This window comes from Grampus griseus, assembly GCF_964374135.1.
Source record: "Grampus griseus genome assembly, chromosome: 2".
Classification (NCBI taxonomy): domain Eukaryota; kingdom Metazoa; phylum Chordata; class Mammalia; order Artiodactyla; family Delphinidae; genus Grampus; species Grampus griseus.
The window spans coordinates 83268065-83295746 of NC_139018.1; the positions used below are offsets into that span (position 1 = coordinate 83268065).

A 27682-nucleotide genomic window follows, 5' to 3' on the forward strand; every position below is an offset into this window, starting at 1 on the left:
AATAGATATAAATGGGATAAATTGGCAATAATACATTAATAGTAGAAGACTTTAACACCTCACTTACTATAATGGATGTATCATTGAGACATAAAATCAATGAGGCAACAGTGGTCTTATGGTACAATAGACCAGTTGGATTTAATAGGTATCTACAGGACAGTACATCCAAAAACAGCAGAATACACATTCTTCTCAAGTGCACATGCTAGGCCACATGCTAGGCCACAAAACAAGTCTCAACACATTTAAGATGACAGAAAGTATATCAAGCATTTTTTCTGACCACAACAGTATGAAACTAGATATCAATTACAAAAAGAAAAATGGGAAAAGAACAAACATGTGAAGACTAAACACCATGCTACTAAAAAAACCAATGGGTCAAAAAAACCCACAAAAACCCCAATGGGTCAATGAAGAAATCAAAGAGGAAATCAGAAAATACCTCAAGACAAATGAACATGGAAACACAGCACTCCAAAATCTACAGGATGCAGCAAAAGCATTTCCAAGAGGGAAGTTCATAGAGATACAGGCCTTTATCAAGAAACAAGAAAAATCTCAAATAAACAACATAACCTACCACCTAAAAGAATTAGAAAAAAAAAGAACAAACAAGGCCCAAAGTCAGCAGAAGGAAGGATATAATAAAGGATTTATCAATTGAAGGATTTATTTCAAAGAGGAAATAAATAAAATAGAGACCCCCAAAATAGAAAATATCAATGAAAACAGGAGCTGCTTTCTTTTGTAAAGGTAAACAAAATTGATAAAACTTTAGCTACACTCACCAAGAAGAAAAGAGGAGAGGACCCAAATAAAATAAGAAATAAAAGGAAGAAAAGCAACTGATACCACAGAGATACAAAAAATCAGAATAGAATACTATGACCAATTATATGCCAACAAATTGGACAACCTAGAAGAAATGGACAAATTTCTAGAAACATATAGCCTTCCAAGACTGACTCACAAAGAAACAGACAATTTGAACAAACCTGTCACTAGTAGTGAAATTGAATTTGTAATTAAAAAAAACTTCCCAGCAAACAGGAGTCCAGGACCAGATAGCTTCATGGGTAAATTCTACCAAACATATAAAGAAGAACTAGTACCCATCCTTCTCAAACTATTCCAAAAAAATTGAAACGGATGAAACACTCCCAAATTCATTCTACAAGGCCACCATTACCCTGATACCAAAACCAGACAAAGATACTACAAAAAAAGAAAATTACAGGCCAATATCTTTGATAAATATAGATGCAAAAATCCTCAGTGAAATATTATCAAACCAAATCCAACAATATACAAAAAGGATCATACACCATGATCAAGTAGGATTTATCCCAGGGATTCAAGGATGGTTCAGTATCTGCAAATCAATCAATGTGAAACACCACACTAACAAAAGAAAAGATAAAATTACATGATTATCTCAATAGACACAGAAAAAGCATTTGACAAAATTCATCATTCACTCATGAAAAAACTCTCATCCAAGTGGCTCTAGAGGGAACATATCTCAACATAATAAAGGCCATTTATGACAAACCCATAGCTAACATCATACTCAACAGAGAAAAGTTAAAAGCCTTTCCTCTAAATTCAAGAACAAGATAAGGTTGCCCACTCTTGAAACTTCTATTTAACATAGTATCGGAAGTACTAGCCACAGCAATCAGACAATAAAAAGAAAAGGCACAGAAATTGAAAGGGGAGAAGTGAAACTGTCACTATTTGCAGACGACATGATACTTTAATATAGAAAACCCTAAAGTCTCTACCCAAAAGCCATTAGAACTAATAAATGAATTCAGCAAGGTAGATGATACAAGATTAATATACAGAAATCTATTGCTTTTCCATACACTAATAATGAACTATCAGAAAAAAGTTTTCCCTTTTCAAACCAATCTCTTTTAAAATCACATCAAAAAGAATAAAATACCTAGGAATAAATTTAACGAAGGAGGTTGAAGACCTATACTGTGAAAACTATAAAACATTGATAAAGGAAATTGAAGATGATACAAAGAAATGGTAAAATATCCTGTGCTCTTGGATTAGAAGAATTAATATTGTTAGAATGTCCATACTACCCAAAGCAATCTACAGATTTGATGCAATCCCTATCAAAATACCCATGACATTTCACACAACTGGAACAAATAATCCTAAAATTCAGATGGAACAACAAAAGACCCCAAATTGCCAAAGAAATCTTGAGAAAAAAAGAACAAAGCAGGAGGTACCACCCTCAGACTTCAAACTATACTATAAAGCTACAGTAATCAAAACAGCATGGTACAAAAACAGGCACATAGATCAACGGAACAGAACAGGGAGCCCAGAAATAAAACCATACACTTATGTTCAATTAACCTATGACCTAGGAGGCAAGAATATACAATGGAGAAAAGACAGTCTCTTCAAGAAGTGGTGCTGGGGAAACTGGGCAGTTACAAGTAAAAGAATGAGATCACAATATTTCCTCACACCATATACAAAAATAAACTCAAAATAGATTAAAGACCTAAATGTAAGACCTGAAACCATAAAATTCCTCGAAGACAACATAGGTATAACATTCTTTGACATAAATTGTAGCAAAAATTTTTTGGACCTTTCTCCAAAGACAAAAGAAATAAAAGCAAAAATAAACAAATTGGACCTAATTAAACTTAAAAGCTTTTGCACAACAAAGGAAACCATCAACAAAACAAAAAGACAACCTACAGAATGGGAGAAAATATTTGCAAATGATATGACTGACAAAAGGTTAATACCAAAAATACATAACCAGGGCTTCCCTGGTGGCGCAGTGGTTGGGAGTCCACCTGCCGATGCAGGGGACACTGGTTCGTGCCCCGGTCCAGGAAGATCCCACATGCCGCAGAGCAGCTGGGCCCGTGGGCCATGGCCGCTGAGCCTGCGCATCCGGAGCCTGTGCTCCACAGCGGAAGAGGCCACAGCAGTGAGAGGCCCGCGTACCGCAAAAAAACACAAACAAAAACAAACAACCAGAAAAATACATAAACAGATCATACAACTCAATATCAAAAAACAAACGATGAGCAGAAGATCTGAATAGACATTTTTCCAAAGACGACAAGCAGATGTCTTACAGGCACATGAAAAGATGTTCAACATCACTAATTATCAGAGAAATGCAAATCAAAACAAAATGGGATATCACCTTACACCTGTCAGAATGGCTATCATCAAAAAGCCTACAAATAACAAATGTTGGAGAGGATGTGGAGAAAAGGAAACCCTTGTACACTGTTGATGCGAATGTAAATTGGTGCAGCCATTATGGAAAACAGTACAGAGGTTCCTCAAAAAACTAAAAATAGAACTGCCAAATGACCCAGCAATTCCCTCCTGGGTCTATACCCAGAAAAAATGAAAACACTAATTCGAAGATACATGTACCCCAATGTTCATAATAGCATTATTTACAATAGCCAAAATATGGAAGCCACCCAAGTGTCCATCAGCAGACAAATAGATAAGAAGTGTTATAAATATATATATACAATGGAATATTACGCAGCCATAAAAAGTATAAAATTCTGCCATTTGCAGCAATGTGGATGGACCTAGAGAATATTATGCTTAGTGAAATAAGTCAGACAAAGAAAGACAAATATTATATGATATCACTTACATGTGGAATCTAAAAAATAACACAAATGAATGTATATAGCAAAACAGAAAGTGACTCACAGATATAGAAAAGAAACTAGTGGTTACCAGAGGGGGAAGGGAAGAGGGGAGGGGTAAATTAGGGCTATGGGATTAAGAGATACAAAATACTCTGTATAAAATAGATAAGCAACAAGGATATATTGTATAGCACAAGGAATTGTAGCCATTATCTTGTAATAACTACTAATGGAGTATAATCTGTAAAAATACTGAATCACTATGCTGTACATCTACAACCAATGTAATGTTGTACATCAACTGTATTTCAAAAAAAAAAAAAACAAAATGAGGTACTTCACACTAGAAGCTTTTAAAACATCTGTGAAGCAAATCCTTATTTTCAATACCACAATTGAAACTGGTCCTCAATGTCACTAGGCTTGGTCCCTTTTGAAGTTTTATCTGACTCTGCCTTTTAGAAGCAGAATTTTAATATTCGTAACAGACTCAGTTCATCAAGGAAAAGAAAACTACATATCAATAATATTTGCTATTTAAAGAGAAAATGATAAATGGTTCTATTTTCTTCCTCTATGCTTACAGAAATCTCATCTGACTCATATTCACACATATCTGTTTCCTGAGAAAGAGAGGGAATATAATGTAACACCTGAACACACTGCAATTTCTTGTTACAATTACATCTTTAAAGGGCTTTTTGCCAAGAAAACTGGTTTAGCATGTTTATTTTTGATGTTTTGGTGTTCATTTTTGCATAAAGTACATAATGTCCAATTTAGTATTTTAGAATAAACTGATTAGCAAGTTATTTTAATAATTGTAAATGCTGAGGTTAGTAAAAGAAAAACTCCAGCTTCAGATAGGCTGACCTGCTCTCAAAATAATAATGTAGGACCTATTCCTTAAGGTTTATTATGTAATAAACAGAAAGTAAAATTGGTTCATATATTCACATCTATGCCATCTTAAGCCTCCATACTCACAGGGTCATTTTAATCAAACATTAGGATTATCTAGCACCATCAGAGGCATGTTTTCTGAAGTTATAGGTAAGCCACCATAGCTTCTTTCCATTAAGTCACATTAAGTTCTAGTTCATTCCATCTTTCCATGTTCTTCTCAGTGACAAATATACATCAGTGTGACTGCCATTCACATGGAAGTAAAGTTATATTTTAGCAAAATGCTGTTCCAAAGCCCCATACACTGACTCCACGGGAATGAGACCTCATAGACAGTAAATCATCATACCCAACTGAGTAAGTCTGATTACAGTAGACAAAGGGGAAATGCAGATACTTTGTTTCTACTAAAAACCTTCTGTCCAAAAAGAAAGAAAATCTTCTGTCCAAAAAGAAAAGAAAATACAAAAAGAAAGAAAGAAAAAGAGTAGAACGAAGTTCTCATGGCGTATTTATTAAATGAAGATCTTGGTGGGAGAAGGCAGACCACACTCATTTAATTGAATTGCACGTTGTAAGTGAACTCTGCTGCTAGGTAAAAACTGCATGGCTTGTGGAATTTCACCAAAAGAAAAAAAGAAAAAGGTTCCAAATCTTTATATAGAATGTGAGGCTTGCATAATTCTTAAGCCATACCACCTGCTTTCATTCATAATGCAAAGAATAAATGTGAACCATACTTTCAGTGCATTATTCTAAAACTGGATAATTTAAATTCCTTTATTTATTAAACAGGCACTTGATTTAAGGCAGCACTTTGGACATCATAGAAGATGTAACAATGAATCAGAAGATAGGACCCCTGTCCTCAAAAAGGTTACACAATTCTAAGGGAGAAAAAGTGTGGGTGTGTGTGCCAAATGATGTCAAGAGAGTGTGTGTAAAATGATGTGATCAATACCCTTGGACATTCAGAAGAGAAGTAAGACTTTTAAAAGAGAAGATGAGGGAAGGTTACATTCAGAGAGGATAGGGTTAGAATTCAACTACTATTGAAGGGATACCTGAACAAGCCTGAGAAGAAAGGGGCCTGAGCAACATGGGAAAGCACTGGGAATCCTGAGCCCAGATCAGCTACAACCTGAATAACATTTAGGGCACTAGATAGAGATTGATTTCAAAGGGAACTGCAGGTCAGAGTGTGGAGGCCTTGAACAGCAGGCCTGTTCAAGAATTCAGACTTCATTCAATAGGCGGAGGAGAGTCATAGAAGCTTTTTAAGCTGGGAAGTATGTTTATCAAAGTTGTACTTTGGGGGAATTAGTTTAGGTGGTTGACAATGGCAGGAGGAGAGGAGAGACCAGAGGCAGGGAGGCCTGATCAGGTTATCGCATTGGTCCAGTTGTGGTAGGAAGAGCAAGGGAGGGATGGACATGGGAGACACTGCAGGAGCAGAACAAACAAGATTGGAAGATTGGAAGTGGGAAGCAAGAGAGAGGGACGATTCAATGATGACTCAGATTTGAAGCCTGGGTGGCTGAGGTAACAGAAGTCAAGAGGACAATCTGAGTTGAGAGGGAAGAATGAGGAAATCAGTTTGAGGCCATATCTAGATGGCAGTTAGAAATACAGGGCTGAGGAGTTAGTTCAAAATTAGTAGATTATAGATTTAATAGGTAATAGATATAGATTTAATAGACAATATATTTTAGAGTAATCTACACGAGAGGAAAAGCTGAAGCTATTTAAATAGACTCAACAAATACAACACAGACTATGTTAGACTTCTAACATAAATAAATAATTGAATATTTGTTTATATCAAAAAAACTGCCCATAGTACTTGTATCCTGTACCATTGTACCATTGTAAGATGCAACACTGGTTCAAAATGAAAACGAAAAACAAAAAGCCTGACACTATACAAGTAGCTGGGATGGGAAGTTTGCGTACAGAAACGAACAAAACCACAATGATATATGGCACTTTACAAATTCATTCCTTGGAACAAATTTTCATCACTGAAATTTGGAAGTTAAAATACTAAGCAAATCTACTCAAATTATTTGTATCCATTCAAACTAATTTCTCTTTTCCTCTGAAATCAACATTGTTTTCTGGATAATCATCAAGAATATGTATTAGCTACCATTAAGAATAATGCATTTCATATGAGTACTATTCTCAATCTTGATATGAACATTAACAAATACATTCATATGTTAGAATGCTCTTAACTGACCCCATTTGTGACTTTCAAGCATACCTCCTTATCCTACTCTACTTTAAACTATACTACCTTTATATTGAAGTGTTTAGTAAGGATTATTTTCAGTGTATTCTCCAAGCCTCACCTGGTCTGGGTTTCTCTGGAGGGCTGAGTTTCAGATGTTGGTCTTCGGATGAAAGGCTCACGTTGACGCCATACAGTGGATCATCCAAGAAAGAGGGCCTTTTCAGTCTCCCAATGCCAAGAGTCTTTGACATAAAATAGTCTTTTGTGTCACCAATAACCTTGTCCTCAGAAAGCTGGAGGCATTTCATATTCTTTGCTTCAACGACAAGAGCTTCTGACATAAAATGCCCAGTCGAGGCTTTGGTCAGATAGTAGCCTCTAGATGTTTCACCTTCGGCATTCTCAGGCATATTTGCGTCTTCCACCTCAGTGCTTTTGACCTTTGTTTTTGACTCATCTAGTGACTGAGAGAGAATAGATCTGGAAAGCTGGGGCAACTCAGGTGTTATATCCTCAATGTCTTTCTTTTCTCTTTCTGAAGACAGTCTAATCATGGATTTTTGTTTAAGTGTGCATTCATCCAGAAGACACCTTAACTGTTCCTCAGAGAGAAGTGATGTTGAATCTAACTGGTGAAATAAACCAAAAGTTTTCATAGTCAATTGATTAAGTAAACGCATTTAACTTTGGTAAGCTTCCAGTAGTGTAGTACAAATGCAAGTAACAGGAAATCTTTTACTCAAAACACCCAAATAACAAAACCATTCATATTAAAGTATCCAAAATTGCAGGGGAAATGTACAACATGCCTAGAGAATAAGTTTAGAATCAATCACACATACTAAGATCCAGATAAAAGTCCCACAACACGGATGGAAATGAACTGCAGCACCAAATTAACCACTAACACTCCCTCTACACATAGAAGTACCTGGAGCTGAAATGAAGATATTAGAAAAGCACCTTCGATTTTATCAGTCTTGGGGCATCAAACAGGGTAGTAAGTAAGCAGCTGTTTGATAAATAGCCAGGAATCCTGCCATAATCTTCAGTAGGTGTTTCTCTGTTCCCACTACTCCTTGGTGTAAACCCTATCACCACCCAATTCCTATATCAGGCAAACAGGGCAGATTCACCTGCCCCTGGGGATTCACCACTCCTATGTCTGTCTACAACTTTCAGTGGACAATACTACCAAAGACAGAAAAGGAAGAGTGAAGGGGTGGTGCATCCTGAGATGTGTAGTTGCTTCAATGTTACAGGCCTAGACAGAGGCCAGGGACATTCCAATAGCAGTGCATTCTGGGAAGAGGATTTGATCATACACATTTAATCTCCGCTTGTAGATGTTATCAGGGCTGATTGTTTCAACCAAGATCTTAAGGATTTAAAAATATTTCTTCTCTTCCAGTGATGCTCTCAGGAAATAAATCAAACAGAAGTACAGAGCTATGTTCTATAAGAATTCAACTGAACAGCATGCCACCTGAATTGCAACAATGTCAAAAAGAACGTGATTGAAATATATTGAAAGACACTGAAAAAAATTTCTCCTTCTTTAAAGAATCAGCACTGTCCCTGATTTACATGGTGGATTATCTAGGACAACACTAATCCTCCTTCACAGGGGAATGAATTATCTGAAAACAAGAAATTCCCATAAGAAAACCTAATCATGAATTGTAATCGCCTTAATTTCTACTTCAGTAAATTAAAACAATGCTGTTGGTCTACTTTGTAGGACACAGTAAGAATTAACCAAATATTCTGCATGTATAAAGTATTGGGGCGGAGCTGTTATTAGAACTAGTATATTTAATTCCCCATTACTGTGCAATGCTTCTAATGCAGCTAACAAAAAGTAGTACATTAAACAAATTTTGTATCATGCTTTTAAAAAATATTATGTGTTTTAAAATTATATTTAACTTCCATATATTAAAAACCAGTTTTCATAGTGGCGAGTACCATTATGAGTTTGAGAGTAACAAGAAATTGTCTGGGAATATATTCTTAATAATCACCTGGGATTCAAAATTCAGGTAAATCACCCTAAGGTTAATATGCACGTCAAAAAAAATAGGTTGAATTACATTTTAGCAAATCCTACTTTTAATCACTAGACATTTCATGCATCCAGATGCACAGGAGCATTCCCTTCACCCTACTATGTAAATGTAGTCAACTAGAAAATGAAGGCAGCCCTTATATGGTACTAGATAACTAAAATATACTTTCAAAATCTGCATATATAAAATTCCTTATAATGAGTAAACAATTCCCTAGGATTTAGAAACCGTCCACTGAGTGTCATCCTCAGCAAACATCCAAACCAAAGGCTTAACATATGAAATTTCCAGACCCTAGAAAAAAATCAGTCCATACTAGAGCAAGAGCGTGAAGGATTATGGAAGGAGGTCTCTGGGAGGGGCGGGGAATAAAAGAGGGGGAGGTGGAAGATGGGTAGATCATCTGATATGTTTGCTCATGTCCCCAAATAATATTGATAGGATAGATGCTTGGAAGTTCTGAAGACATATTTTGCTAGACACACAGAAATTTAAGTAAAAGGAAAAATAAAGCAATTATGAACTCTGGGGAAAACAGAAAGCTAGTTTTTCAGATAGATAACAGAAAATTAAGCAAAAGAAAATAAGATAATTATTAACTCTAGGACAAACAAAAAAGTTGTACAAGAAAGGATACTATAGTATACTACTTGCTTTTGCTGTAAATGATGCTTTCACAGTCATCATAATATAAATAGTGATGACTGGGATAACCAAAAATTGTGATTTAACTATTTTGGAGAAGTGGTAGGAGAGAGAAGGAATGTTTGGAGTAACAATGTGAAACCCTTGGCTATAATTATAGGAAGTCAATATATAATTGATATAACAATACAGTACCATCATATTATTGATATGAAATGTCAGGTCATTGTAAATTGATATAAAACTGATCAATTAGGAAGGCAAGCTATTAAGAAATAATATAGAGTTAAAGCAGGGGAAACCTTCTAAAGGAATTAAAAGGGGTTGACTCTGGAGAGCAAAACTAAGAAATGGGGAAGAATGGGCAAGGAGCTATCATTTTTGTTTAAAACATTTTAACACAACTATTTATTTTATTACTATAAGTAAAATTAACTTAAAATAAAATATAAAAGTGATTTAAATGCATTCAAAAATTTTAAATAAAATTAATTTAAAAATAAATATCTGGGGCTCTCCTGGTGGCACAGTGGTTAAGAATCCACCTGCCAATGCAGGGGACACAGATTTGAGCCCTGGTCCAGGGAAGATCCCACATGCCACAGAGCAACTAAGCCCGTGCACCACAACAACTGAGCCTGCGCTCTAGAGCCCGCGAGGCACAACTACTGAGCCCGCGTGCTACAACTACTGAAGCCCGTGCGCCTAGAGCCCGTGCTCCACAACAAGAGAAGCCACCACAATGAGAAGCCCACGCACCCCAATGAAGAGCAGACCCCCACTCACCTCAACTAGAGAAAGCCCGCGCACAGCAGTGAAGGCCCGATGCAGCCATAAATAAATAAAATTATTTTTAAAAAATAAATAAAAAAATAAAACTCTGGAATGTTAAAATGAAATTCCCAACTGGCTATATCTTTGGGCATCAGAAGCAGATCCAGGTTTCATGGAGCCTGAAGTTTATGTGATATTGGAGCAGGGGAGGGTACTTCTTTAAGAAAAAGAATACAAAATTGCAAATAGAAAATAGGTATAAAAGTGAGTTTTTCTTCTTTGGAATGTGAAAAAGATCACAAAAAATTAATGGGGGAAACATCAAGTCCATCTCTTACACTATCTCTTTAGGTCATTTACCAGAAATGCTTATGTTTCCTGACTGCAACCTAGCTTCCTCTCCCCACTCAAGGTTCATACAAGAGAGGGCCCCTGAAGCTTAAGCTTCACTGGTTTCACAGTAAATCTTCTGGGTGCTCCAAGATAAAGCATAACACATTTGAGTCTGTATGTACACAGAAATAAGCTCAACTACAATAACCCTGATCCTCTGGGGGAAGCAGCCCAATGGGAAAGAAAAGACTAGAACTTGAGCTTCAGTTCAAGCTTTGCCACCTTGTGCGTATCACCTAAGGGACCCATTTACTGCAGGTGTGAAAAAAGGAATTGAAGAAGATGATCTCTACGTTAACTTGTAGCTCTAAAATTGCTTTTTATGAATAACTACTCTAAAATTAAAAATACATATTAGAATAAGCTGTTCTATTGCACCTCAGAATGTCACCTGGGTAGAATTTATGAAAACAATAACAAAAAGAGAACTTTTATTTCTTTAATTTCTTCACAATACTATCTTGAACTCAAAAAATAACTAAAAATTCTCTGGTCTCAAAACATTGTAAGTACAAGTAAACCAAGTATATTAAGCTCTCAAATTAAATTAATTTCATTACAGTGTTTCTGGGTGGTAAGACATCAGAACCTTCAACACAAGCCATCTTTCTCACCTTTTGATTCCCTGCAGAGTCTTGCCCACAGTACATGCTCAGTAAATCAGTGTTGTGGAAGGTTGCTGAGTGTTTTGAAATGGCTAAGTACTACATTAATATAAGTTATTTACAAATGCGGAACTGGACTAAATGGGGCTTATCACAAACATCCCTAATGACCCTTGATAGGTCCGGGGCCATAACCCACACCTTTCATCCAGATTGATTTCAAACTCTGAACTAATTAAGCTCCGTATCTCAACGACTGACTCACTGTGCAAGCACAGTCAAGTAACCATCTGTTCAAGTCTTTACCTCAAAGTATTCGTCTTTCATGCCAGCTCTAATTTTCCAGTATTTCATAAACAAGTTATTATTCATGCTATTCCTGTCGTTCATGAAATTCATCATAGTGCATCTCAGTCTTCATTTTTCCAGACCAGAGCCCAATCTATTTTCTCTCCTTCTGTGAAAGCCCCTCTTTTCCCATCCTCATTTAAATAGTCTTTTTATGGATCTTCTTTCTTGTTTTAGCCAAAACACACGTACTCTGTAGTCATAGAGTAAATGTATTGGATTTTCTCATCAGGAAAAAACTATAGAACACTTGTGGTGTTCGTTCTCATGCATCTTGCTGGTCTTGTTGGCACCCCAGGTGATGTCGTACAGAATAATAAAAACTAGCATTTACTAAGCACCTACTTTGGGCCAGATACTGCCCTATGCATCTTACATGTATCAATTCCTTTAATCTCCATAACAAACCTATGCAGTAGATACTATTGTTATTCCCATTTTATAGATGAAGAACTGAGGCAATGAGAAATTAAGTAATTCGTCCTTGGTCGTACAACTACTACGTGGTGGGGCTTGAATCCAGATAGTCTGGGTCCAGAGCTTAAATGCCTTACCTAGTCTCTCATTGTAAATGAGTTCTTCCTCTACCATTCTCTAAGTATCCTTTTCCCAACTGACATTCACTTTTCTGTCCATTCCCTCAGATATTAAAAACCCTTCCTGTAGATTATTTCACTTAACTTTGGATTTTATTACCCCAACTACCTCAGCATCTTACACAGATTTACACGGTGTCCTCTACTTCAGCTCACTTCAGGAAAAAAAGACAAAGACAACCCCACCTCCATTCACAGGGTGCCCACTGTTTATACTTCTCCACCCATAGAAATACCAGTTTGGTGTAGGAGCTAAATCTGATGGGGAATGTAACTTGTAATTGCTGGTAAGGGATCACAGGCTGTGGATTACCTGACCTTCATCCCTGCCTCCCCTCCTATGCTAGGTATGTGGAGTTTCCCCAGCCATAAAAATCTCCACCCATTTGGTACTGGATTTGTTGACAAGGCAATCAAGATTTTATGTCTCTGGTGCAGATAACCAGAAAGTCAAGTATTACAAACTAGCAGAGGCAATTTTGTCCTTTGATGTAAGCTTATGTCTGATGTTGGGGTTTTTTTCCCCCACAAACACTAAGTTCCTAAAGGCCCACCCTATAAAGCCAATACATTTATCACAAGTGAGAAAATGGTGGGAAGCCAGAAGCCCTAAATGATTAACAGCAAGAGTGTGGATATAAATTGCTTTCAATGACATCAAGTTCTACTTTAAAATAAACAGCTAGAAAACACCCCACCCTTTGCTTAATTACCAATATATAAGTTTACAACTCTCTGTTGCAGCCACTGCTGGCAACACTTAAGCAGTAGTTTAGTCAAGGTTTTTTAGCCATTAGGGACAGAAATCCTTATCTCAAAAAAACCCCCCAAAACAGGGTAGGCTATGATGAACTCCTTTAGCTTTCGCTTGTCTAGAAATCTCTTCATCTCAGGCAGTAGAGGTGAGTGTTGATGTAGGATCTAAGAAGTCACCTCATGGATACCAATAAGCAGGAAATGAAGTATCAACAGGCCTGTTGGGGTCTGGAGATGAGAAGCCCCCAGGAACCAAAGTCATGTGCGTCGTCGTTCTCTTACTGAGTCCCTGTGGTCTCTTAACTCACTGCTTGTCTGATGCATGCTCCTCTCTGCAAACCAGCTTTCTCTGCTTATTAAAGGTTTCTGCTCTCTCACAACCTCAGCTTGCCCAGGTAGCATGAGTTAACTCTGGTCTGCAATCAGCATGACATTAAGAGTCTGTCACCCACCAATGACTGACAGTGGTCTCTATGTCTATTAGCTCAAATTTTCAAGCAAGATAACCTGGTTGGTCACTGACCAAATGACGGACTGAAATGTCAGTTTCAAGTGTTTACCACTAGTCCAATCACCTGTGGTGAGGGTCACATAGTATGAACTTGGCCACTCAAGTCCATGCTTTTGTGTAAGGGGGATTTCCCAAAGAAGAAGGCATGAGCAGAGCAGGGACCCCAAAATAAATCTACCACATTGCTAAACTAGAATTGCTATTAAGTACATAACCAATAGAAGGGACCTGACACTTAATGAAGTTTTATAGCCAACTAAAGGATTAAGAATCAAGGAGTTGCCAAACGTCAACTATCTCATTCAGTCTGAGCACTCACTGAATAGCTAACTGAGATATAAAAGTAGAATTACTTGTCAGAAAATATTCACTTGTAGACAGAATGGTAAGACTTCCAGGTGGACTACAGAACAGCACTTTCAAGTCAACATGCTCCTAATCAGCTCATATGAGCTCAACAGAGTCACATCACTTGTGGTTCTTAAGAGTAAACAAGCCTGAAAATGATGGGGGTAAGTGATTAGTGTTCCTCTGAATGTCTGCATCAACAAGGATACACTGCCAAGGACTCCCAGAAGGAACAGGCTTATTCACCCTTCCCCCTCCTTAGCTCCTTCCCTCCCTATCCTATTCTTCGCCCTTCCTCTCTTACACTGAGGCTACCCCAGTCACACAGAGGCAAGTCTGGCAGGTACGATGCTCTTCAGAGGCCACAAAGGTCCCGGCAGCCAGGCAAGATCTGGCATATTTTTACCCAGAATAGTCAGAGGTTGTTCAGCCAGACGAGGCTCTGAACTCTAGTCAAAAGGTCACTGCCAGAGAAACTATGTAAAACATTAGGAATAAGGGCTGAGGCCAGGTTGTAAACAGGAAAATGAGTCAGCCCCCAGGTCAGAAGCTGGAGGATCTGTGGATAGAATAACAGTGTGTGAAATAGGTCAAGATGAGCGGCTCTGAAGTGAGTTCATAAATGTCGTGATGGTATTGGAAGTCCGCTTTTATGCGGGGCCTGCCATGTCAAAGTAACCATGTAGCAGCATAGGACACCCCCCTTGCCCAGGCCACCTATCTTCCCCGAATGACTAGGAGAGGCAGGGCTTGGAAGGGTTTGCCTGATGTGTTTGCTCCATGAAAGGCTGCTGTGCCCGTGAGCAGTCGGTGATGGTTCTTCCCAGCCTAGGTGCCAGAGCTGGTATCCATGACATCAGGCTTTCTGTTTCTAAGAGGACGAGCAGGGTGGGATGCCAGCAGGATCCCAGTGTATAAAGGAAGGGTGGGCATGGATGGGAGGATCTAGAAGCAGGGTATGGGATCCTCCATTCCTCCAATTTGAAAAGGGGCCAGGAACTCAGCTTTAGTTGATGACATAGTCAGAAGGGTGCAGATGAGCCTGGAGGACAGATAGATCGACTTCACAACTTCAGTTTCTAAAAGAATGATGGGGGAAAAGGGCTCTCATTTTTCCATTCTGGGGGGAAACTATCACTTGAGCATTTCCAGCAGCTGCTGTTTTTTAGCAGTAGAGACAGCAGATCAACTTCAATCAGATTCCCCTTGTTCTGAGTGAGTCACTGGAATGGCCCTTCTGTAGCACATCTGTCACTTCCTTGCCAGAAACAAGGCTTGGGTTCCAGCTCTGCAGCTGGAAGGAGCCTGGCACCCCTGTCCCACATTCTCCCAGCAAAACAAAGCTAACCAGGAGGTTTTCAGAAATGAGGTGAGCAAGTTTGTACACAGAGCATTTCTTCTGGTCACAGGGGGCTGGAGCACCCACCCACCTACCCACCCAGCCCCCACTCCCTGGGGAAATATATCCTGTATGTTACTTTTAGAACAACTAATTCTCACTGCTATGCAAGATGGCTAGTTTATCGGATAGTAACAGTTATGAAAATCATTTGCACGGTCTTCTCTACTCTCAGTTTGAAGTTTATTTTTACTATGTAGAGGTAAGTTGGGTCAGAGGAGGTCATGACGGGGTCAGAGTCAAGAGAGCCACTAGCTATTTAAATGCTTAAAGCTTCACCCTTTTGTCGGAGGTCAGCTGGGACATGAGTCAAGTTAGAGCGATATGGTATCGTCAGAAGAGATAACCGACAAGGACCTACTGTACAGCACAGGGAACTCTGCTCAATACTCTGTAATAACCTAAATGGGAAAGAATTTGAAAAAGAATAGATGCATGTATATGTATAACTGAGTCACTTTGCTGTACACCTGAAATGAACACAACATTGTTAATCAACTCTACTCCAATATTAAAAACTAAACTAAACTAAAGAATGCCTGTATGCCCACAGGGCTGCAGAACTTTAAATACTTCTCTTGACATCATGTAAACTTCCCATTAAGGAGAAGGTGACCTCAGAACTCTGTCTCCGGGATCTTCAGCATGCGCTTTCTGGGCTAGCCTAGAAGCAGTGGTGCCGTGGTCACCACAGGACCATCCCCAACAAGGGCTCATTTAAGGTCAGGTCAGGCGAGGATATCCAACAGGAGTTAAGGAGGATAACGGATCACAACTCACACCCAGCCCAGGAGGACACGGACGAGGCCACCTACTGGCGCTGAAACAAAGTGGAGACACAGCATGGCCTAAAAGGTAGTACCTGACCTCACACGGCCTGTCAACGGATCGAACAAAGCCTCCAGGCTCTGACCAAGAGGACTTCTGCTTTCCAGAGACATGGGCCCTCGATTGGTGATCAGTGCCACATTCATCAGCTGCTCTGAGGACAACTCTTCTGCCTTTTGCTGTGCAGCGTCTCACTATGGTAGCATTATCTAGATGGCCCCAATCAGAGAGAACCCTCAGCTGGACCCCACCTGTCGCCAAGCAGGACCCGAAGGGCCCTTCCCAGAATAGGACTCCCCCACGCCCATGTCCTCCGCCTGCCTTCTGTCTGTAGAGAAACTCCACCAAAGCATAAGTTTAATCAGAGACATGAAAAAATGCAGAAGCGAAGGAGAACAGTTAAACAGGACCAAATAATAATAGTTTAGCCATTAAACAAAGTCAAGGACCTTTAGTTCCTCCTCAAGGGCTTTATAGATAATATTCTGAGCTGTTTTGCAGGTACTGACGCTCCCACCAGATGGAGGAAGGGAACTGTATGCTGCCACCAGCGCATAGATCCCAGATTGATTGGAACCACAAGGTTGATGATGTTGACTTCCTATTACCTCACCTCCAACCAATCAGAAGAAGGTCCACAAGCTGATCACACACCCCACAACCCCCCTCCCTCACCCTCTCTTTAAAAACCCTTTCCCTGAATGCCTTCGGGGAGTTTGGGTCTTTCAAGCACTAGCTGCCTGGACTCTTTGCTTGGTGCCCTGCACTAAACACCGCACTTTCCTTTGCCACAGCCTGGTGTCAGGAGACTGGCTTTACTACGCACAGGCGAGCAGACCCAAGTTTGGTTCAGTAACACACCCCCATAAGTGAGACCCCTCAGAGAGATGCCCAACCCTGGGAACTGGAAAAGGAAACTGAATATTTCCCTGAATGGACAAGAAGTTTCCTAGCAGCACAGACAAGCCCAGGGGCCATGGCTGCACTGGCATTCAAATGCTCCAACATGACCATACCCGGTTTATCCATCACCCAGAGCTGCGCACCTGCCTGCAGCTGGGCTGAGTGGATCTAACAAGGCTTGTGCTGCCCCCAAAGCTGTGGATCCAGGTATCGCTATTGATGTCACTGCCACGCCCCTCCTGTCACCCTCAGGCACATCATGCCCCTCTTGCCTCTCATCCAGGACTTCCCTATTGCTGCTGAGTTGTGACTTGCTAATGAGGTGTGAGATGCTCAGCTGGCCACTTCTAGGCTTGTGCAAATCAGTCAGCCCTTGGAGTAGACTTTGACCAAGAGGGGAGAGGAACCAGTGGGTAAAATCCTTCCCCTTCCTCCTCCTGGAAGGACTGCCCTGAAATGTAGTCCCCCATATGGATTCTCTCTGAAGGTGTCCCCCCAAGATGAAACAATCAGCGCTGTCAGCCCCCCCCCTCCCCATTTCTGCTTTTCTGGTGTTGCTTTAGTCAATTAAGTGGCAGCCTGTGAGTTTCAGGCTCTGCTCTTCCAGACTGAGACAGTCACAGTAAGCAACAGCCTCCAAGTGCGGGCAGGGCTCTGGAAGTGGCAGCTTGAGCTGCACAGAATGAGCCTGGGAGCACTGGGCCAGCAGCTCCACCCCAGCCTCTACAAACTGGTCAAAGGCTCCCAGGGCAGAGCTGGCTGCATGCAGACACTGCAGAGCTATGGCCAGCACTGTCGAGATCCTATGAGGCAAAGTAATGCTTTAGGATCCTTGGGGCTCATGGCTTAATAGCTGGTTCCTACTGCCACTGCTAGATGGGAGCAGCAGAGCACTGCCCAAGGGACTGGCTCAAAGGAGAAAAGCCCTTGGAGTCCTGGGAGGACATCTGCCCAGGGCAGCCAGAGGGAGGAAGCCGAGCTGGAGGGATTATATGAGTTGGAGCTAAGGGGAGACAGCCCAGGTCATAGCTTAGGTTTGAGTGTCAAGATAAACAGAAAAAAAAAAAAAGACAAACACGAGGTGTAAAAGTGGCCATGGAATGGTGTTCCATACCAAGTCACATCCACTGCAAAGACAGAGGAGGTCTGCCTTCATTCTGGGCGGGCAGAGCTCAAGACCAGGCCAGAGCTCTAAAGAAAGTTAAACAGGAACAGACCCTACCCTGTCAGCAGCCACTGATGGATCAAAATGAAGGGCTGGGGAAGCCGTGCAAATACGTGACATTCCTCTACATCTCACATGCATCTCCAGCATCCTTTCTCCATGTTGTTTTCCCACAGCCATTGATATTTCATTTGGTAAAATGCCCCAAGTTAAGTGTCCCCTAGGCTGCATGTTATCTTTTTGAAAAACAACGAAAAACAAAAAAACCCAAAAAACAGAAACCCCCAGTTGGAGAGGAAATACCCTTAACAACAGCATAGAGTAGGAGATAGAGGCTGCCGTTTCTGAGTTTAAACCCCAGCTCTCTCACTCCTAGCTGTTCCATTCCATATTGGGCAGAGTATTTGATCTCTCAAAACTTCAAATGTCTAAACTGTAAAAGTGAAACAACAACTTGCTGACTCCTAACAACTGGTTGTGAGGAGTACTAACAACTAACAATATGCAAATGAGCATGAGATACATGCGTGAGGCTGCTAGCACCGCACCTGATGCAGAGTAGGGAGGATTTCAATCAATGCTGGAACACCGGGAGGAACGCTATGCTTGACTGAGAAGCAGTAGTGGCTAGATGACCCAGTTACGAAGTTATCGACTTAAGTCTGTATGTTCCAAGTTCCAGTGGTCCCTACCACTGAGGGTCTCTCTGGGGTACCAGGAATAGAGCTTTGCACATCATGTCACAACTAACAATCTGCAATGAGTGAACTGTCCTGTATACTCTAATGGATTCATATGGGGCTACAGCAACCATCAGATGCCAGGAGAGGACACACACGAGGGAAAGGTTGGAACATGAATCTTCGTCTTCCCTGCAGGAAGCTTACGCTTCAGGGCACATGCTATTAAGTCTTCAGTACCAGAAAGTGCCATAGCAACCAAAAAGGACCAGAAAGGGGCTGGTTTCAAGACACTTTTATAATTGCTCAAAATAATCAATGTCAGGACTCAAGATGAATTTTGTGAAGCAGAGGAATGTAGGTGAAATGCATTTATTTCATGCACAGGACACTTTTCCCTATCACCAATGTCCCCTCCTTGCTCTGTTCCCTTCCCTAAGGCATCTGAAGACCCCATGCTGCCTCCTCAGCCCTCGCCACCTGAGCACACATTCCTCAAAAAGTATACTCAATTCCAAACCTTTTTTTTTTTTTTTTGCAGTACGCGGGCCTCTCACTGTTGTGGCCTCTCCCGCTGTGGAGCACAGGCTCTGGACGCGCAGGCTTAGCGGCCATGGCTCACGGGCCCAGCCGCTCCGTGGCATGTGGGATCTTCCCGGACTGGGGCACGAACCCGTGTCCCCTGCATCGGCAGGCGGACTCTCAACCACTGCGCCACCACAGAAGTCCCCAAACCATTTTAAATGTCCCACTGCCCTCACATCAAAACTTACCTGTTCTGAGATGTGTTTCCTCATTACTCTCCCTCAGACAAAGAGATCTAGGTCCATCTATAATCCTCCCAAGGAACAAGCTCAAATTTTACAGGAGCTTCTTCAAATCAGAATGACTTAGTCCAAAGACATGATTCTACGAATGGGAATTCGGGCCCCACAGCTGGATGGTAGACGATATTTGAGAGATACCATTTTTAGCAGCCTCAGAGAGGCCATATAGTGAGACCTAGTCTAGCGCTACAAATGATTGGTCCTGTCAAATCTCATCAGATCTGATTTTCCTCTTGGGTGTAAATCTCGCACCAGAGAGTTAACTCCACGTTTAACTTGTTAATCAAGGAGAGCTTTTTCTGGTTACAGACAGATGACCTGTAGCTTTTCCCAGGGTTAAACAAGTGCTCCTGAAGCTTTACCCAGTCTAGACATGTATCTGAAACATCTAATTACCCCTGTATAGCCTGCATGGCACACAACGCCCGACGTCATTACATAAACACGAAGCTCCCTACTAATATTGCTGCTCAGTGAACTGTCCTTTTACATTTGCCAATCTGAAAGTGAAATAATGCTACCACTAAGAAGAAGGATAGTATGCTGCGAACAATAACTGCCAAGTTTTGCTATGACGCAAAAATTGTGGGAGTAAAATTCTCTAAGAATTAAACAAAAAATCCACGCAGTGAACTGGATCCAAATTCATAAGGATCTAAATTGCTTGATGCATATTCTCTCTGAATTTAATTCTCCCTTCCACATAGAACAAGAGGCTATATGAAAGGGCTAACTCTTTCCACCTCCCTGGTTGTCAGGTCCTACATTAGGCAGGTGACCAAACCAGCCCTGGTCATTAGTTAGTTGCACTGGGGTTGGGGTGTGGAGTTGGGGTATGGATAGAGTTTATATAAAGTCAAGGACCATCCACCATGTACCAAGAATGCTGACATACATTATTCCATTCCATGCTCCCAACTACCCAATGAGGAGAACTGGGAAATCATTCTCCACATTGAACAGATAAGGAAACTAAGGCTCAGAGAAATTAAGTATCTTGGTCCAAGGCCCAGAAATAATAAAAACTGAAGCCAGAATGTAAACCCAGAGCTTTTCATACCCTTACTCTTCACACAGATGCTCAGAAGAGTTGGTTAAGCTCCATTTTCCAGGAGAGGTGCTCTGGCAGCAGCATGGTACCATGACATGCCCCCTCCACACTCTATTTTACATCTGAAAATGTTATAGAGCAGGACAGCCTAATAGAGTCCCTTCCACTTCATAAACTTGAAGCAGAAGTATGAACAAGAGGTCCTTCCACTGGCTGACAGCTGCCCCCTGCTTCCCCCAAACCTGGAATGCCAGGTTATATCAGCACAGCACCCGCTTCATCTGCCTTCCCTGATAGATGTTAAGTTTCTCAAGACTGGGACGGGGTCCTCCCCATCTCTGTGTCACCATGTCTGTGGCACAAGAGAGACACAAGGCAACGTTTTACTGGCTATACGAAACTTTCTTTGGGTGTTCCTCCACCTTCTACCGTGGCACTCACTTTATAAACTAAACTCAGTGTCTCAGTCTGTCCTCCCAGGATACAGCCCAGCCCCTTCTCTCCCCTGTGTCCTGTTCCCTCTGGACTCTGCTCTCTCAATTTGGCTTTGGAAGGTAATGGTTTAATGGATTAATCAACCTTCACTGATTATTTGGGAAGACCAGATAACAATGCCTTAACTCCTAAAGAATTCCCAAACATTTCAGATGCCAGCAATGGTAGTCAGACAGACAAGTTGGCTGAAGGAAGAGGATACTTCTGGTCCTCTCTGTATCACCCTCCACAGGCAATGACTCACCCTAGCTGTGGATGCCCCCTCATCCCCACCAACTTCAGGAATTTAGTTCCACTGACCAAGGAAAAGTGCTTCAGATTCACAAAAATTCCCAAGTGCAATAAAAAGCCTACACTCTGGACCTATGACTGTGATATTCACTACATGTTTGACATAGAGGTTTAATTTGGTCTGCCATGAAAACAGAACTGAATAATAATCACAGTCTTTGTGGTTAGGTTTAATTATGGAAATCTACTCATGTACTTATACAGAAAGACTCACAAGCATGGCAGAAAACCATTTCTTTTTATAAATATTTATAGGGAAAGAGCCTTCTGAAAAGGTTCTTTATTAGTAAATAAATACTTCAAATAAGCAAGGCAAAATAGGGTCCCCACCTTTCATAGGATATATTTTCCAATCATGTCATATTAATATTCTCTCTTTTGATTTCCAGTGATAGGCGAGGACAAGCTCCAGTCTCTGCTCCAGGTTGGGGTGCTGAGTCACTTATTTAGAATGGAATATGCAGGGTATCAAGACAGACAAGTACAATCCATATTCAGTGTGGTGGTACTGAAAACACCACCTAATTGAATATGTTAAAATATCCTGGCTGAAGAAATAGAAAAAAAAAGCAGTAGAAGCTTTATATCTTTGTACTTTCTGATTTTATGATATAGAAAATACTGTCCCTGGAAGTCAGACAAAATAATGAACAGCCTTTATCTCCTTTTAATCAAATTTCAAATTAATGTTTTAACTTCAAGTGTGCATGGTAAAAACACAATTTCCCCTAAAGCAGTTAATAGTAATTAATTTAAGGATGATAAGCTGAAATACAAAATGCATTTGGAAAAAATGGAAACACAGGGAAGCAGATTCATATAAGTGCTTCCATTTGCTGGATGTAAATTCCCTTACTATAATTACCATTTTTTAATGTCCAAAATCTTCCCCACATAGACCATCCTTGTAAAATGCCAAAACAACTAACTAAATAAATCTAGTTTTTTAATTATTAAAATGCATTTTAGGGCTTCCCTGGTGGCACAGTGGTTGAGAGTCCGCCTGCCGATGCAGGGGACACGGGTTCATGCCCCGGTCCAGGAAGATCCCACATGCCACGGAGCGGCTGGGCCCGTGAGCCATGGCTGCTGAGCCTGCGCATCCGGAGCCTGTGCTCCGCAACGGGAGAGGCCACAACAGTGAGAGGCCCGCGTAACACACACACAAAAAGAAGCATTTTAACTGAATTCATTAGTTAATAAAGCCAGTGACTTTTTCATGACTAACTTGTTAAAATTAATTTTGTACTTATAAATTATTAGTCTATCAATCCATAGTATTAATATAATTATCATCCCATAACTAACTTACCATATTAAAATTAATAATATATAACTGTGAAGCCAGTGGAAATGAAAATCTTTAGATGTAGTTAATTACTTTAATGAATACATGAAATTGAAGATTCATTAGGGATTTTAATACTCTGTTTCAAGACTGAAACCACTGTACATTATCAATCGAATTTATTTCAAATACATTTCATATTTAAAAGCTAGATATTAAAAGATTAGATGTCGGTTAGCATCATCTTCATGTAAGCTCAAACACTACAGTTGGTTGCCACACATACTGAAAGGACTGTACCAGCAGAGTAGACCACTGACATTCCTAAAAGATCTAACCTCTTTTAGAGAGACTCACATGATCCCCAAATTTACAAATACAGAAATATATGTATGGGCTCCTGACTTTCCCTTCAGTTCATCCACAAGCTCTACCACCCCATCTACCAGAATCTATACCACATGCCCTGCTGCCCCTCATCCCTAGATGAACTCTCCATGCTTCTCTCTCTGGCCAATCTCTCCACTTGTACATGACAGATAACCCCTTCTTGCCCACTCAAGGTCATTGCTTTATCAATTCTCCCCACTCTCTTCTGCATCACCATGTTCCCCTCTCTCTCCAGAATTATTCCTATGAGCATACAAAAAGTTTGTTCTTCTTCCACCTTAAGAAAACACCCACCTTTGACCCCATACCTCTCTCCACACACCACTCCATTCTCTCATTTTCTTTACAATACAATTTCTTTAAACGGTCTTGATGTCATCAAATCCCTCCCCCTCTAATGTCTTTTAAGCTCATTCCAAACAGGATTTAGTCCACTCCATCCAAATTGCTCTTGTCCATGGTACCAATGTCCTCCACATTTCTAAAGCAGTGGTCAATTCCCGTCTTACCGGATCTCTCAGCAGTGTACGACAGCTGATGACTCTTCCCTTGGCTTCCAGACCACTGCTCTCTCCTAACTTTCCACCTTCTTTACTGGCTGCTCCTCCGCTGCCTCCTTGGCTGGTTTTTCCTCATTTCCCCAACCTCTTTACCTTGGGGAATGCCCCAGGGCTCAGTCCTTGGATCAATTCTCTTTTCTACTCATCTCACTACCTTGGAGATCTCATGCATCTATACAGGGTTAACTCGCAAATCTGTACCTCTTGCTTGGACCAGTCCTCTAACTTTAAATTCATCTGTCCCACTTCCTTCTTAACATCTCCACTTAGATATGCAATATGCACCTGAAATTTAACATGTCCGAAGCCATATTCTTGATCTCACCCTTAACCCTGCTCCTCCCACAGTCTCCATGTCAGTTAATAGCAACTCCAGCTTTCCAGCTGCTCAAGTGAGAAACCTTGAAGCCACCCCTGGTTCCATTCTTTCTCTCACACCATGTCTACAATATATCTGGAAATCTTTTTGGTTCTACTTCGAAACATATCCAGAGTCTAACTTAGTCTCACTTCCTCTGTGCTATCACCCTAATCTATCATCATTTCCCACCAGATGCTGCATGTCCTCCAGATTGCTCTCTCTGCTTCCCCTTGCTGCTCTATTGAGCATTCTCAACCCCGAGAATCCGATCAAAAAGGTAAGTTACACCACTGGGTGCTTTTCTACTTAGAATCCTCCAATGGTCCCCAGCTTCCTCAGAGTAAAAGCCAAACTCCTAGGAGTTTGGTTCCCCTGTCACTGTTGGGTTTTTATCTCCTATTTCCCTCCTCATTCACTCCATCCAGCCACCCTCACTACCTTGCTGTTCCTTGAACATGAGGGGCATGCTCCTGTCTTAGGGATGTTGCCCTTGCTGTCCATCTTCCTGAAACAGACCACCTTCCAGATATCTTCACAACTTGTTCCTTCGTGTCTTTCAAGTATTTGTTCAAATGTCACCTTCTCATGGAACCCTTCCCTGACCACCCTGTGGTCAACAGCTTCCTTCTGTACTTCCACTCCTGATGCCCCTTCCCTGACTTATTTCTCTCCATACACAGCACTTCCCCTTTTTACATTCTCTATAATTTACTTGTGTTTTGTTGCCTGCCTCCTTCCACGAGAATGCAAGCAACATGTGGACAGAGACGTTGACTGCTCATTTCATGACTCTATCCCCAGAGCCTAGAAAAGTATCTTGACATAGTAGGAGCTTAACAAAATTTGGTTAATGAATGAAATACTTTTTCTTGGAGAGGTATGTGCTGCACCTGTATGTGCTCATACCATGACTTAAGCATCCTTTTTTATTCTCTGGTAAAATCTGATCTCCTACTTGATGAGTGATATTTGCACTATTTGGAATCTTTGCTCAAATAACTTGATGAATCACTTTTTCTTACTTCTGTTGTCATAGTAGTATCACAAACCAATATGTTTCTTTTGGACAGTCTAGTGTTTTTTAAATTTTTTTAATTTAAATGCCTTCAAGAAGAATGTGTATATTCTCTAATCTGCCAGGACAATCCTTCTCTCTACTGTCCTACCCTCAACCATCTCATACATTTACATAACCTTCCTGCTCTCTGAAGGAATTTCACTTAGCAGCACCTGCATAGAGCTTATTATAGATTTCATAAACTAGCCCCATTTCCAAATGCAACTTTTTACTTTTATTTGCCAACAATTCCATTTTTTGGCCAAGAACCATAACTTTCTCAAACTAGTTTTCCCTTTATTCATTTCCATCACCACATCAGCATATGATCCTTTCAGGACTATTTCTCACAACAAAATAAAGTATCTATAACACGGTGAGAGTTACTTTGTCAGTGGTAAGGGACAGAGAAAGGAGCTTCACTGTGGTGCGGATGCCAGCAGACTGCCTAGATTGTCTCCTTCCTGCTAGTACACACGTTATCTTACACCAAGACATCAGTGGTACCTGTTATATCCTGCTCTTCAGATCCTATTAGCATGTCACAATATATTGAGCTAGCATGATGTCCTGTGTGATGAGCAACAACCTTGTGGACAAAATGGTGTCACAGTGCCAGAAAGGAGGTATCACCCACCCTGAGGCAAGACAGTGAAGTTATTATGCTGCTCCTACCAGATAAAAGCAAACTGTTTCTAGAGTATTCTCTGCTTATTTGCCTAGAGGAAAAGCATCTGCCAGATAAATAAATGCACCACAAATATCAAGGCATGTGTTTGGTTGCTCCAAAAAAGAGGCTGTATCTTAAATGGAGCAAGTGTCTTCTAATCTCTGAAAGGTCTTAATATTGCCTTTTCCCTGGTTACTCTAATAAATACGCTCAGGTCTCTTTTGTAGAGCCCAGTCTAGCAAGTTTTTGACCTTGCTTCCATTTAAAGGATGTCGGGCTTATGAACTGATCCCTGTCTGGGGATTAGGTGAGAGGTTATGACTACCTACTGTAATGAGTAAAATCAGGCCTCTGTTTGCCCAAGATGCAGTTTTTTGGTTGTAAAAACCACGTAGCATAGCTAAGTGCCTATCTATTTCAGTCACAGGGATCCCATCATCAACAGCCATTTCCAAAGATCCCTGATTGTCATTCTAATTAAAATGCCCATCCTGCAGCCTATTATGGTAGCCATGTTGCCCACCTTGCCTTCTAATGGTAAAGAGCTGCTCCTTAAGCTCCATTATCTCAGGATCCTAATATCCCTAGTAACATCAGGGAGCCCCATTTTAGCTTGAGCATCTTCCATCAGCACCACTGGCCTACAGAGAATGACCACTCATTTTTGTCCTAAAGATGTGAGTGGGCCCCTCATCACTGTATCTCTCAAGCTTTCATTAAAGAGTCTCATCAGGATACCCTCAAGGGATTTGATACCTATGATATATCCCCACTGATGATCTTACCTCCCTAAGTGTTTGGATTCCTTGCTCCTACAGTCTATAAAGGAATTTCTAGCATCTCTGTGGGGCTCAAGTCCAAGTTTTGGTCAACCAATCAAGGAAACAATTAGAATCAATGCCACCTATTCAGGCTAGTACACTGAATCCAGAATCTCTGATTAACTGCTCCCACAGGAATAAATTCAACCCGGCTAAAACTGTATTTTTCCTTCTTGGACACAGAACCTTCAAAATCCATTCTCTTGCATATTTCCCGGACTTTTTTCAATATTAATTGGCAAAATCTTACAATTTTTAGCACAATAAACCATCTCCTCCTAGCTTTGACTTTGCAATTGGCATTTTGAGGTATGCTGGGATCCAAGTTGAGTTATAGGTCTGGGAATGGTACATAGGCACATAGAGAAAACTGGCTTTGTAATGCAACTCCTCCAGGTGACAGAAAATTCAATGGAAAGAGGAATAGCCTCATCAAACAGAGACAAGGGTGGTACTTCAGCTGGCAAGGATGGCTTGACGACTCTAAGGATTCAAGGTACCCCAAGTTCACCAAATCCTGCCATATCCCCTGCTCTAATTCTCAGAGTCCCACCCTTTTTCTCTCAAAGCCCCAACTTTAACATAAGGGACCTGGCTGTGAATTCAACTGACACTAATTCAGCAACCCACAGGACTGCATTTGGCTTTTGACCTTTTCCACCCTGAATTACAAAAGATAAGAGATTCTTTTAGCATAGTAATAGCAAGTCCCTAGTTTTTAATCCACACTTAGAGAAAAAAACATTTAGGAATTTAAGATCAAATTCTGTTTCTTTAAGCTACCCAGCACTGTTAGAAGGAGCCACACCACCCCTGTCCTTCAAATCCTCATCCCATCACATTATTTTATGGAAGCTCCCGCTTGGTTCCCAAAAACCTTTTTCCTTCACTTAATTCTAGAAGTTCACAGGTGTGTTATCTGATGACTTGCCCCTGAATGTTATGGTATGCCAGGGTCTCATTCCTTATGCAGCTGGACTTTCTACTACCTTCAGCTCCAACTAAGCCAGACAACGGATCCCAGTCTCCCCACCC

At 40.8% G+C, this 27682-nt stretch overlaps 1 protein-coding gene across 1 annotated transcript in view; it reads right to left on the bottom strand.

The window, feature by feature from the left end:
- FSIP1 (fibrous sheath interacting protein 1) overlaps positions 1-27682 on the bottom strand; it is a gene marked incomplete at both ends in the record, with an annotated part of 198872 nt that overhangs the window by 8619 nt on the left and 162571 nt on the right. The window contains one exon of the mRNA XM_082648669.1: positions 6935-7445. Within this exon, the coding sequence (XP_082504795.1) occupies positions 6935-7445 (511 nt within the window). The remainder of the gene's footprint in view (positions 1-6934; positions 7446-27682) is intronic.